The sequence below is a fragment of the Squalius cephalus genome, assembly GCF_949319135.1.
Source record: "Squalius cephalus genome assembly, chromosome: 11".
NCBI lineage: Eukaryota > Metazoa > Chordata > Actinopteri > Cypriniformes > Leuciscidae > Squalius > Squalius cephalus.
Window position 1 is genome coordinate 5,764,725 of NC_137132.1, and position 14,588 is coordinate 5,779,312.

The 14,588-nt window shown below is 39.2% G+C and overlaps 1 protein-coding gene across 1 annotated transcript in view; it reads left to right on the forward strand.

Annotated features, from left to right (window-relative positions):
- The window catches only part of LOC307167526 (alpha-2-macroglobulin-like), a 40,073-nt gene that overhangs the window by 12,417 nt on the left and 13,068 nt on the right, over positions 1-14,588 (forward strand). The window contains exons 7-26 of the mRNA XM_079886692.1: positions 484-568; positions 3,002-3,113; positions 3,232-3,382; positions 3,497-3,606; positions 3,699-3,869; positions 3,957-4,193; positions 4,301-4,513; positions 4,601-4,750; positions 4,993-5,106; positions 9,410-9,488; positions 9,893-10,034; positions 10,247-10,472; positions 10,543-10,669; positions 11,124-11,245; positions 11,325-11,376; positions 13,378-13,461; positions 13,548-13,724; positions 13,836-13,911; positions 14,045-14,201; positions 14,344-14,418. Coding sequence (XP_079742818.1) covers positions 484-568; positions 3,002-3,113; positions 3,232-3,382; positions 3,497-3,606; positions 3,699-3,869; positions 3,957-4,193; positions 4,301-4,513; positions 4,601-4,750; positions 4,993-5,106; positions 9,410-9,488; positions 9,893-10,034; positions 10,247-10,472; positions 10,543-10,669; positions 11,124-11,245; positions 11,325-11,376; positions 13,378-13,461; positions 13,548-13,724; positions 13,836-13,911; positions 14,045-14,201; positions 14,344-14,418 — 2,660 coding nt within the window. The remainder of the gene's footprint in view (positions 1-483; positions 569-3,001; positions 3,114-3,231; positions 3,383-3,496; positions 3,607-3,698; positions 3,870-3,956; positions 4,194-4,300; positions 4,514-4,600; positions 4,751-4,992; positions 5,107-9,409; positions 9,489-9,892; positions 10,035-10,246; positions 10,473-10,542; positions 10,670-11,123; positions 11,246-11,324; positions 11,377-13,377; positions 13,462-13,547; positions 13,725-13,835; positions 13,912-14,044; positions 14,202-14,343; positions 14,419-14,588) is intronic.

Consider the following 14,588-nt stretch of genomic DNA (forward strand, 5'->3'; position numbering starts at 1 on the left):
AGACTCTCCTGCATCGACTCTCAGTACACCAACCTCCTCAGAGGAAGATAACTGAAGCACCGGGCCCTCACTCGGGGTGGAAGAAACCCCAGAGCGGGCTTCCTGATCCTGAGAGAGGAAATATATATTGATATATAGGCACACAACCCCAAATATGACAGATAGAGTAACACAGACCGCTTGCTGAAGAAACAGAAGCTGACATTGTTTGGTTCAGGGGTGCTTTATACCTTCCAGGTCATGATGTCTCCCACCTATGACGTTCCGCCAAACCATTGGACTGATTTCACACGTGCTTCAAGATGCAATCACGCAGAGGTGTTCCCATAGTGTCGTAACTTATGACGCAGCACGAGTTCTCTTGAAAGGGAACAGACAATTTGTAGTTTTGCATGGGAAGAGTTTCAATAATATGTTTATATTTTAATTTTTAATATATAAATTGAGTACTAATAACTCTGATTTCTGCCTTCTGACTTCTAGTTTTGCCTAAGTTTGAAGTTACTCTAAAAATCCCAAATAAATTAAGTGTTGAAGAGGAGAAACTGAGAATTGAGGTTTGCGGAAAGTGAGTGGTTTCCTTCTTTTTTTTCTGCATTAAAAAAGCAAAGTGCTCTTCCATTCACACTTTCATTTAAAGGAGTCATAATGTTGTTTTAACTTTGGTACCCAATGCTCTATTATAGTCTTTCAGGCCCTTCTAAAAAAGAAAAGTGGAAAAAAAATAAACACAGAGCCCCTCAGACCCTTATTTCTAAAGGCATTATTGTCTCGCGAGATCTGATGCGATGTTTTGGCTGTCGTGGACGGTCATTATAATAATGCAAATGAGGGGCGCGTTGATTGGTTGCAGGAAGGAGGGGGGTTGACACCGCAGGTAACTTCAGCATCATTACAAACTGACATCATGGCGCAAGTTGTCAATGAACCCGACCTGGCCGCGACCTATGGGATTCAACCGTACATGTTTGAGCCGGACTCTGAACCAGAGCTGGAAAATGAAGATGTAGAGTCGATGGAAGGACGTCTACATCAAGATGTCTCTGAATGGTAAAGACAATCATTTTGACTGAGACATACATTAACATCAGTAACGAGCAAAAACGTGTGTTGCTATTTTCTCCCACATAAATTTACCTTTTATTTAATGTAGATTACATTAACGGAGGTGTAGTTTTTTTTTTTTATCAGCTTACAGTGGCTTTGAGATAGACGTTTACTATCATGTGGTGTTTTTGCCTTGTTTCACGTTGTGGTTATTTAGACATTCAATATTTTTCTTCTTTAGACATGCAACGTGATGTTATAAGTTACTTGCATTTAAACAGTTTTAGCCACTGAGCATGGACTCCTGTACCGTCACTACTGTAGATGCTAGTGTAAAACAAAGTGGAAAGATGTGGCTAGCATTCGTAGAGTCCATTCCCCGTGTTTACCTCGAAGGTAACGTTAACTTGCATACAATAGCCGCATTAGCAGTTAGCTGCTATTTGTTAACCACAGTAGAGCAATAAAAACACAGTCTTACCTTTTCAATTTCTGGCAAGTCCCTGATGGTTGGGATGGCACCTTTTCCCAAACGGAGCTTCGAGGCCAAGTTCGCCTGATTTTGCCCCAAATTTGTAAATGATTCCGGTGTAAAATGTTTAGCACACACACCTAACGATACGCCACTTGAAAGAGTTGTTGGGACAGCGTCATTAAAAATGAATTTCCTCCACTGTTCCCTGATAGTTTCGTCCGTTTTTGGTAGATAAAACACATTTGCATGTTGTTTGTGGCAGTCACCCACAGAGCATCTCAGGTGTAGGCTACACTCGGTTTCTCCATCTTTCTCGAGTCGACTTAACTGAATCTGAGGGGGAGAGGGGGAGAGGGGCGGGCTTCCCGTGGCATAGGTTTGCGGTGTCCATATTTGGTATATCCTCCCCCGTCTTGACGTCAAGAGGGGGAAGAAATCAAAATCTCGTTTTTTCGTGCGCGTGCACGTGGCCTATTTTACAAACCCTGAGGTAAACAAACGCTTCACTTAAATATCGGCTTCCCGGCCAGTGTACAATCATTATGCAATCATAACATACATTGATTCTTGTGGAAAAGTGAAATTTCTACATTATGACTCCTTTAATTGTTAAAGGAGAACTCCAGTCAATTTTAACATTGAGCTCATTTTTTTGTAAATTTGGAGTGCTGTCAGTACAGAGAACAACGACAAAAATCGGTGTTGCCTACACCGTGTTATCCTCTTTTTAAAATTTGCACCCTGTTGACTTCAATGGGGCAAGTTTTAAACCTGCTTTTAGCCTCTTAACATCCTTGATGTGTCATTACAAGTGCACAGCCATGTGATTGATTCCTTCAGAGTCAACACGCGGTGAATCTGACTGCAGTAGATGTGCAAGATATGAATAAAAAAGATACAATTTCAGCCAGCGCAAATACCTGTATTTACATCCTGTTTTCGGCTGAAGTCCACAGTAATCGATTGTCGAGTTCACGCGCATCGAGATCATGCGCCCGAACTCGACAATCGACTACTGTGGACTTCAGCCGAAAACAGGATGTAAATACAGGTATGTGCGCTGGCTGAAATTGTATATTTTTTATTCATATCTTGCACATCTACTGCAGTCAGATTCACCCGCGTTCACTCTGAAGGAATCACTCACATGGCTGTGCACTTGTAATGACACATCAAGGATGTTAAGAGGCTAAAAGCAGGTTTAAAACTTGCCCCATTGAAGTCAACAGGGTGCAAATTTTAAAAAGAGGATAACACGGTGTAGGCAACACCGATTTTTGTCGTTGTTCTCTGTACTGACAGCACTCTAAATTTACAAAAAAATTAGCTCAATGTTAAAATTGACCGGAGTTCTCCTTTAATTGTATTATTATTTTTTTAACTCTTGGGTCAGTTTCTTACTTTAACCCCCCATCCTAATATATTAGTTTCTTAACTCAACCCTGGGCTGTAGATCAGTTGCTTGTACCTTTTTCACAGATACACTTATGGACAGCCTGTACCTGGTAAATCACGGGTGAAAGTGTGCCATGTGTTACGGTCCCACGTTTTCTATTTTACAAATTCAGGGTGTTTAGAGGAAACCATTGAGGTATGTGAGTTGAAACACAGTACCTTATCTGTATCTTTAATACATTATCTTTAATACATTTATCTATGTATTAATTCTTCTGTTAATAGTTATGTTTGTGTTCATTCATTATAATTAGATAAAAAAGACAGGCTGTGCCATCCATACCTTAGATGCATCAGTCTTTTTTAACGTCACACTGGTAGAAGATCGTAGGTTCCACGGGTATCCACAGCGTGCGATGCAGAAGTTTCTTCATGTTGAGGCAATGGTTACAGAAGAAGGAACAGGTGAGCTGTTCAATTTGGTCAGATCTCTGTTACCTACATTTCTTATATTTCTCATTTTTGACATTTTACTTTTATTTGAATAAATATTTATGTAGGTGTTTTGACTATTTACAGAGATCACCATGACAAAATCTGATTATGTATCTCTCACTTATGAAATTGGTAAAGTCACATTTACTGACCTGCCCAAAACATATGAACACGGATCAGTTATTGAAGGAAAAGTAAGTCTAAAATCCGTTTGTCTCAGTTTAACACCATTGATATGTACGGAATTATTCCTGAATTGATTCCTTCAAAATCTTATTTTCAACAGATAAAACTCTCAAATTTCAAAGGTGCACCAATTCAAAGCAAAAAGGTTTATCTTATGGAGGGTCACACTTGGTCCACAAAACTGCTCCTAAATCTCATTACAGACAGCGATGGACTGGCCAACTTCTCTCTTAATACATCCAGTCATTCTAAAAGTGATATTGATCTAATAGTAAGATATTTTGTGTTCACTTAATTTTCTTTTGTATTGCATGAAGAGTTTAGTTACATGAGTTATTTCTGATTTTTTGTAATCTAGGCAAGTGTCTATCAAGAGGTCCGTGGTTTTGGACACGACGACACGCCTTACATCGTTGTTGATAAAAAAACAGTCAAGCTCTTCCAACCTGCCACTCCATACACCCCAACACAAAGTGAATTGATTATAGAGAATACTGAACAACCATTAAAGTGTGACTCTGAGTTTACTGTCACCATCAAGTATTATTTTGTTGGAGAGACAATTAAAAACTTCAAAACTGACATCGTCTATATGGTGAGAACATGTGCAGTATGTACATTATCACAGAGATGTTTTTGTTTAACAGTATTATTTGGCTGCACTAGTCAGTTTGTTATCAGAGTGTCATCTGTCTGTTTCAGGTCTTGTCCAGAGGAGTGATTGTTCATCATGGATACAAGAAGGTTGAAGTGAAGATTTCTGATGGAGCAAGGGGCTCAATGTCGTTCAAACTGTCTATTAGTCTAGATCTGGCTCCTGTTGTGCAGATTCTGGCGTACTGTGTTTTTCTCCCCAGTGAAAAGGTTGTGGCCAGTAGCAAAGATTTCAACATTGAAAAGTGTTTCAAAAACAAGGTGTGCATTGTAGCTTTAGAAATGAGCCTCTTTAAACTGTATTACTGACTCATTTCTAAAATAAATCCTATTCCCTGTATGTCACAGGTATCTCTGCAGTTTTCTCCTGCTAAAGCAGTTCCCGGTGAGAGAAACACTCTCCAGCTCTCAGCTCAGCCTGGTTCACTGTGTGGCCTCAGTGCTGTAGATAAGAGCGTCCTGATCCTGAAGTCAGGAGAACGTCTGGATGCTGACAAGGTCTCGATGCTTTAAGATTCAGTGTTGATTAAATGTCTCTTCATAGTGGGAATCTACAGTGTCAATCTAATGATAACAGACTTTACTTATTGCTGCTATTATCCATCAGCTGACATTTTGATCTCAGGAAATTTAGCATTAATCTTCATTCTTTCTCACCAAATTGGAAATAAAATTTTGTTGGAAATACATGTATTATTTAGAAATCATACTGATAGTGTGTGAACATGGTCCCGTCACAGATCTTCAACCTGCTGCCAGTGCAATCGGAGTCAGATTACCCTGAGACTGTTGAAGATGACGAGTGTTGGAATATGCGTTTGTGGAAATACTCAATCGCTTATGAATCCTTAAAGGTAACAGTTGGATTATATGTGTGGCAGTGCAGTAGATAATGATTGGGAGAGTATATACTGCACATGTGTAAGTAAATGCATAAAAAGCCTTCATGGTTATACTGAAATTTGAAAGTAATTTGTATTTTCATGACTTTTATTGTGGTTCATCATTGCCATTGTAATATAGTGAGTACAAGCTGTTTATGTTCGTACATTTTCTTCAATTCCTTTATAATATATATATATAGTAAAATGTAATTTTTCTAATACTTTTAAATACTGTTCGATTTCTTATTTGTGCTTTATGTTTAAAAAGAGTGTTATTTGCATTTATTAAATTAATTATTTTCGCTTGGCATACCAGCGTGATTACATCATCGCACACTTCAGTGGGTGGCGCACGCGCCCGTGATGTGCTTCATTCTGAGAGTAAATACACCAACAAAGGCCCTGTCCCAAATGGCACACTTCATGTGCACTTTCGGTCTTGTGGATTGAACTGCAGTGAGACTGTAGTGTGTCCCATTTGTAATTTTTAAATCTCAGAAGGGTGCTCGCGAGCGCCCCCATGTGGTTGATTTGCGCCCTTGATGCGCACTTTTGCCGCAGCAGACTTCTTCCCGAAAGTCAAAGCCAGGGGCGCAGATAGGATTTTTTAACTGGGGGGGACCAAGCTGTCAGCAAATGATTTAAACTCAATTCGTTATTTGCGTAATTTGGGCTTTAACTAGTGCTCAAGTAGTAACTTTGCATAATTTGGGCTAATGATTTGCATTAAAAAGCCATTGGGGGATTGTTATTTGAAATCATGGATAAACAACAATGACCAAAGGTAAACAAAAGCCTACCTGATCACCACTAGCAATGCATGATCAGACTGTAATTTGACTAGTATGCCAATCACCCACCAAAAACTTCATGTCTTCAGCAAAGTATGTTTTTTTTAAACATTTGCTTATCTCAGCATACAAAGTCTATCATTATGACGAAAAAAGCAAAGAACCTATGTGCAAATAATAATACTAATACTAATTGTTTGGTTTTTGAAAAAACAAGGTGATTTTTTTGTCTCTTTATCACCTTTATATGACATTTATACAGTAAATTTTTTTCAGTTCAGAAAATCACCGGCTCAGTTTAGAAATAGGGGCTGTTTACACTTGGCCACTTCATGCGTTTTCTATGTAAGGGATAATGTATAGAGAGGCGGTCGTTATAGCGAATAACAACCCCGACAGGCTGAACAGGACCCCGACGCGAAGCGGAGGGGTCTTGAATCAGCCTGAAGGGCTTGTTATTCGCTATAACGACCGCCTCTCTATACATTATCCCGCTTATTACATGGCTACCTACAAAATAAATAAATAATTTGACACGAATTATTGATTTAAAAAAGGAGTTTATTGATTTAAAAACGATTGTATTGCTTCCGCCAAAGAAAATAGTCCGTTCCGCGTCCATAGCAACGCGCTGTTTTTCATGGCAACGGTCTGTTATACTTCGCAGCGGTCTGTTATCAAGAAATAACAGACCGCATTCTACATTGGAATTCAGCCGAGCCATGTAATAAGATCGGATATCTATCCGATTGTGAAAAGACCAGGTGTAAATGCCCTCCGAAACGCATTCGAGACAGATTTGAATCCGAGCGCTCAAACCACTTCAGGAGGTCTGGGCCGCATCCCAGACGAAACTGAACAAACAAGTGTAATGTATGGTTGTTGAAACCATATATGTAAATTTTACTCCTCCCAAAAATGCTAAAAAATAAACGCGTGAGAGCGTGTTATAGGCTATATGTAATGTTATAGCCAAATATGCCGATGCTACTGGAACAGCATCGTCGCAGACGAGAAGCTGAACTCAAGCAAACGTGCAAACTATCGCAACTCAAAGTGAAAGTAAGTCACAGACGCTTAACACACAATCATCATCATTATAAGTAAAGAAACGAAATGATCTTACCAGGGCTGTTACTGCTCTCTCTTATTGCGGTCTTTAATTTAGAAATTTTAGCTGATGATCAATAAAATGCAGCTCATATTGGTTACTTTCGGTGACGTGCACTCCATTAAATATGCATAGGCCTATAGCGCGCCAAGCGCGGGAATTGAAGATCGGATTTATATCCGTTTTGCAAAAACACGTTTATGTATAGTGTATAGCCTACACATAATGTATAGCGAAAACACTGATTAATCCCGTTTTACCGATTTTTGTCGATTTTTACTGATCGCGTTTGGGATAGTGAGGGCGGGGGACGGATCGGGTCACTATGAATCTGGGGGGGTCATGTCCCCCCCGTCCCCAGTGCCATCTGCGCGCCTGGTCAAAGCGGCATTACGTCACGAAAGTGTGGACTCAGACCGCGAGTGCTTAGTGCTTTTTCCATTCAGGGGGGTAATCGAGCTCTCGAATTCCGTACCACCCCTGGGGGCCACCATTGGCTAACAAGCCATCACCTGCTGTTATCATTCCATTGACTCCCATTCATTTTGGCATCATTTTGACAGCGAATAACTTTACATCTGAGGTGTTTAAAGACTCCATTTGTCCATTATTTAATTCTAAAGAAATACGACAATGTATAAAAGGCTCCATTACCTTATATCTTACGTTATGGCCCCATAGAAGCAGTTTTTGTAAAAACAGGCTAATGATTGCGTCATAACCACACAACTCTCTGGAAATTACCATAGAGACAGGAGGAGAAGCTCGCAGTCAATCGGGGGACGTGGAGGCATAAAGTCTGATAAAGTCAAGGGAGAAGCCCATAGAGATTCATAAAGTTGCTCCTGCTCCTAGCTCATGGACAGCTAATACTCACGTTCTCCGTCTCTGCGAGATTCGGAAGGGAATTATTCAGATGTCGCTTGGCACAGCTACTAGAAGACTTACAACTGTCAGACAGGTTGCTCACGTCACATCTACGTCGTCAAGCTCAGTTTGAGTCTGCGCAGTACGCTTGGCAATCAGGAAGTGAGTGCTTCTAATTTGCTTCACTTTTCTCTGTTGAAACCTGGGGTCGCTGTGTCCAGTTTATATACTGTCTATGGTTCCATTTGGGAGAGGGCCTAACTTTATTTACTAGGAGCGCTGTAGCCCCTGACTGAAAATGTTAGGAGCGCAAGCAGAAAATTTAGGGGCACACCTTAAATCAGCTTGCAATGAAATTATTAAAATTTCCCCCCAAATAACTGTAATCCTTATACTCCTTTTGAGTAACTCCTTATACTCCTTTTGGTTTTGAGTATAAACATTGTTAATGCAATACTGATGAGTTGTGTGTGTTTAAAGTAGTTGTTTTTTACTATATTAATAGTGTGTCATGAGTTTAATATGCCTGAGCACATGGTTAGCATGAGTGTTTCGCGATTAGCGCGATAGCCCGCTATTCATTATAAATGGTCATTATGTCAATGTTATTTGAGTGTATGAGAGTACATGATGTTGTTTCCGTTTTATTCTGTTTGTTAAAAGCATGAGATTATAGTGTTATTACCAGCTGTAAATGCCACACGTCATTTTGGGGCTAGAGCATGAGAACTGTACCCTGGGAAAACCCAGACAACTTCCGGCAGTTTGGCAAAGAGCTCATTCAAGCCCATTTCTAATCCGTCGAAATCGCGGCACCAATCAGAAACATTGAGGCGAGCTTTACACAATGACGATCGCTCTCATTGGTTTTAGTTCTATCCAATTGCTCCCAGAGGCATTAGAGCGACGTCCGTTGGTGAAGCGCACACAACTTTTAAATGCCTTATTATATTCAAATTGCAAACACATGAGGACAGTCTCCATGAAGGACCCACTGGCAGATGAACGTGCTACAGCTACTACATTTCTCTCCGAAACGGTAGGAAATTAAATTAGATTTATAGAGGATTTTAACTGTAACAAGATGATTGACAGGGCAGTTTACGTGACAGGATGCACGCGACAGATCCGTGCGATGAACATGATGAAGTAGTATGTCCCAAAGCTTGCCTACTTTTTTGCTACACATTCAAAAGTAAATACCTTTTCTTCACAAAAAGAGTACATACTTTTAAAGTATGTTTTTAGAACTGTACAGAGAGAGTGTTAAATAGCTTGTTGATCATATTTTTCTTATTCCTTCTAGTGTGATGGAATGTTTAAAGTCACTTATTTCTACAACGAGTCATTACTGTGAAAAAATGTTGAGAATGTAATGTTTTTGAGCTTTTGTTATATGCATATTCTCTTATCATTCATTCTGAGTAAATACACCAACAAAGAAGCCATCACTGCAGCGCTCTCTTTTATTTCATTTTTCTTTAATCCTTATACTTCTTTTCAGGAGTACTACACCATGTGGAAGAAAGTGGGATTGAAGATGGCATCAAATTTTTATGTGCGACTCCATGAGTGTATTAAAGGTAGGTACATGTACTGTTATTACAGTCCAAGCTGTAATGTTTTAATATATTGGTGCTCGTTATTAAATATATATATATAAAAAAATCTAATATATTGAATTTGTGAAATTGTGAAACTCACACAATTCCACAATTATTGAGATGTGTTAGGGGGGTTAGTGAACTTTAAATCAGTGTTAATATTGGTAAGATAAACTCATCTATAAAACTATATAACTTTTGCAGCCTTAAAATATTAAAACTAAATAAACTGAAACGTTTAATATATGTGAAAATATGTGTATTAAAATAATGATCTGCTTTCCATTTTATATTTACTTATGACTGGATATAGAATAGATCATTTTGACGTATACTCTTCACATACATATCACTTAAAACTACAAAATATCACTTTTTTTCAGTTTATGTCCGTGAATGGCAACAGCCTCATCCAGATTATTTAATAGATGGTACATTTGAAACTGATTCAACACCTGATTCTCCAGCAGTGACGATTCGAACTGTCTTTCCAGAAACGTGGCTCTGGGAACTTGCTGAAGTGGGGTATTTAAAGCATAATCAGTACATTTAACATCATATCTTATATTTAATACATCATCTCCTCCCCTTTTGCCCACAGGACAGAAAATACCTTGCTTGCTTTGCAGATTCTTAATCCAGTTTTTTCATCATCTGTGTGCTGAATGTTGTCATTTATTACAGGAAAAATGGCTGAGTCCGAATCAAATATGCCTATTGTTGTAATTCCTCCACAGGGACTCTGGATCAGCTCAGGTTCCTGTCACGGTTCCTGACACCATCACCTCTTGGGAGACGGAGGCCTTCTGCCTGTCCTCTGAAGGTCTGGGTCTGGCTCCTCCTGCTCAGCTGACAGTTTTCCAGCCCTTCTTCCTAGAGCTCTCTCTGCCTTACTCCATCATCCGCGGGGAGATCTTTGAGCTGAAGGCCACTGTCTTCAACTATCTGTCCAAGTGCATCATGGTGAGATTTCAGACGCAGTCTAATCAAATCATATCAAATATGCCACTAATCATGTGTGTTTGATTGACAGGTTAAAGTGACTCCAGCTCCTTCCTCAGACTACACTCTCAAAGCCTCCTCTGATGATCAGTATTCATCCTGTCTATGTGCTAATGGAAGAAAAACCTTTAAATGGATCCTCACTCCCTCTGTTCTTGGTGAGTTTTCCAGTCCGCCTTTTCATTACAGATTTGCACAAAACTTTTGGGATGTTTTTGAAATGTCGATTAAAAACTATTGCAAAATGATGGCGTTTCCATTAACCGATGTTATGCGACTAAAACGTTATTTTTCCCTCTAACGATAAGTCATTCCAAACATCATTGCAATGGATGTTGGTAGTTTTTATGCTCGCATGAGGTGGTTTTTCAGGCTGTTCGAAAAAGGAATATTTTGCTAAATATTTCGCTCCTAAGTAAAGGCACTTTCCTTGCCATTAATGCTTGGATAACACGTCTACGTCTCCTTCAATTAAAAATAATGACTAGTGCGGTGGCTGCGATATACGTAAACCTACCAACATCCATCGCCATAATTTTGGCTGACAATTTGAAGGGTAATGGAAACGCGTCTGTTTCTCAGTTGTATATTCACGTATGTCTCGTGTTGTAGGAGTCTTGAATATTACAGTCAGTGCAGAGGCAGAGGCGTCCCAGACTGTGTGTGACAATGAGATTGTGAGCGTCCCGGAGAGAGGACGCATTGACACGGTCACACGAAGTCTGCTCGTACAGGTCAGCACACGTCATCATTTACTCATGATCTTAATGCTGCTTATGTATGATGTGTTGATGTGATTGATTTCTGCTGCAGGCGGAAGGAACTGAAAAGACAGAGACTCACAGCTGGTTACTGTGTCCAAAGGGTTAGTCTGCAGATATTTCATATGTTTTGGTGTACAAGCGCTGATAATGCTGCAACCCTCTTTGTCTTCTAAACACAAACTCCAACTTCATGAAAATAAGTACACATTGCATAGAGGACATTTTGAGGACACACCAAATTTGAAGACCAATAGAGGGAGCTAAAATATATATACAGTGCCCTCCACAATTATTGGCACCCCTGGTAAATATGATCAAAAATGGCTGTAAAAAATAAATCTGCATCGTTTATCCTTTTGATCTTTCATTCAAAAAATGTGCAAAATTCTAACCTTTCATTGAAGTAAAAGAATTGAAAGTGGGGGGTAAACCACATTATGAAATAAATGTTTTTCTCCAAAACACGTTGGCCACAATTATTGGCACCCCTAGAATTTTTTACGAGTAAAATATCTCTGAAGTATATTCCCATTAATATTTACCTTTTTTAGCACACCAGGGTGACTAGGAACATGAAACTGTCCAGCTATGACTTCGTGTTTCACAGGAGTTTAAATATGAGGAAACACAAAGGCCAAATCCCCTTAATCATCCATCACAATGAGTAAAACCAAAGAATATAGTTCTGATGCGTAGCAAAAGATTGTTGACCATCACAAAATAGAAAGTGGCTGTAAGAAAATAGCTAAAGAATTGAAAATCCCCATTTTGACCATCAGGGCAATAATTAAGAAGTTCCAATCAACTAAAGATGTTACGAATCTGCCAGGAAGAGGACGTCTGTCTATACTGTCTTAATGGACGATGAGGAGGAAAGTTTGAGTGGCCAAAGACTCTTCAAGGATCACAGATGGAGAATTGCAGAGATTAGTTGAGTCTTGGGGTCAGAAAGCCTAAAAAAAAAACTAAAAAAACCCTACATCCCCGTTTGGGAGGGTTTCAAGAAAAATCCTCCTCGCTCCTCCAGAAACAAACTCCAGCAAATTTAATTGTCAGACACGACTGGAACTTCAAACGGCACAGGGTTCTGTGGTCAGATGAGACTAAAAAAATAGCTTTTTGGCAGCAAACACACTAGATGGGTTTGGTGAACACAAGGATAAAAAGTACCCCATGTGTACAATTTAATATACCGTTGGATCTTTAATGTTGTGGGCATATTTTTCTGCTGGAGGTCCTGGACTTCTTGTTCAGATACATGGCATCGTGGATTCTATCAAATATCAACAGATAAAAAAATCAAAACCTGATGCCTTCTGCTAGAAATCTTATAATGGGCCGTGGTTGGATCTTCCATCAGGACAACGATCCAAAACAAACATCAAAATCAACACAAAAATTTGTTGCGGAGCACAAAATGAAGCTTCTGCCATGACCGTCCCAGTTCCCTGACCTGATGAGTGGGCTGAACTAAAGAGAAGAAACACCAACATGGATCTGGGAATCTGAAGGATCTGAAGAGATTCTGTATGGAGGAATGGTCTCTGATCTCTTGTCAGGTGTTCTCCAAACTCATCCGGCATTATAGGAGAAGACTCAGAGCTGGTATCTTGTCAAAAGGAGATTGCAAAAAGTATTTAATAAAAGGGTGCCAATAATTGTGGCCAACGTGTTTTGGAGAAAAACATTTATTTCATAATGTGATTTCCCCCCCACATTCAATTCTTTTACTTCAATGAAAGGTTAGAATTTTGCAAATTTTTGGAATGAAAGATAAAAAGGATAAACGATGCAGATTTATTTTTTACAGCCAGTTTTGATCATATTTACCAGGGGTGCCAATAATTGTGGAGGGCATATGTATCGGACATTTTAATTGAGAAAGTTGAAATTTGTCAGCCTTTCATGACAACTGTAGTTTAGTTGTTCAGCTGTGCCAAATTTTGAAATTGTGGCTATTTTCTCCCCTTTTCTAAAGTGCTTGAATCACAATAATTCCTGTTTGTGATTATATTATTATTATTGGGTCTTCAGGTGGTATTATAATGTTTATAGCGTTACTCTGCTGATCACTGATGTGTTTCTGTCTGTCTGGTTCATAGGTGACAGTCTCTCAGAGGAAGTGGCTCTGACTCTTCCTAAAGATGTGATAGAGGGATCAGCCAGATCCTCTTTTTCAGTCATTGGTAACATTTACAAACATGAGCAGAAATGAGGAGATTGGCTTTAGACTTATAAAATGTAGTGAGTGTCATTTGTGTATGGTTTACAGGCGACATATTGGGTCGTGCACTGAGGAACCTTCATGGATTATTACGGATGCCGTACGGCTGTGGAGAGCAAAACATGGCTCTTCTTTCTCCCAATATTTACATTCTGGAGTATCTGGAGAACACGGAGCAGCTCACCTCGGCCATCCGAGAGAGAGCCACAGGCTTCCTGCAGAGCGGTGAGAGACAAAATCATGTCAAGAAAATACTGAGACGGTTTGATACCAAATTATACATTATTCAACACTCAAACAAACTGTTGAAGTGTTAACCATTATCACACTAAACAGGATACCAGAGACAAATGAACTACAAGCATTCGGATGGATCATACAGCACATTTGGTTATGGTGATGGGAATACATGGTAAATATATTTTCACTATTACTTTTGTTTAACAGAAATAATATCAAGGTAATCTACAAAAATAAACCCAATAAACACATTTAAAAATTTGTCTCAGTTCAAATGACTTTAATTATATCTCCCACACCATCAGGTTGACTGCCTTTGTGCTGAGGTCCTTTGGCAAAGCTCAGAAATACATATTTATTGATCCAAAAATTATTCAGAGTGCAAAGAATTGGTTAATAAGCAGACGGGATTCAGACGGCTTTTTTATCCAACAGGGAACACTGTTCAACAACAGAATGAAGGTCTGTCATCTTCTATCTATCTCTCTATCTATCGTCTTTATTCAGACTTTCTCAAGCCAACATCACAGTTTGTCTAGATGAACTTTCCTTCAGTGGTTTGAGTGTGTTGATTTATTTATCTTTTATTTCTAATAAATTCTAGGGTGGGGTGAATGATGATGTGACCATGACTGCCTACATTACTGCATCATTGCTTGAACTGGAAACTCCAGTCACAGTAAGTTCATCTGTAGGAAACATGGTACACTGTTAAAATTGTAATCAGTTGACTTAAAGGAGCAGTTCACTTTAAAATGACAATTACCCCATGATTTACACACCTTCAAGGTATCCTAGGTGTATATGACTTTCTTCTTTCAGACAAATACAATCTGAGTTATATTAATA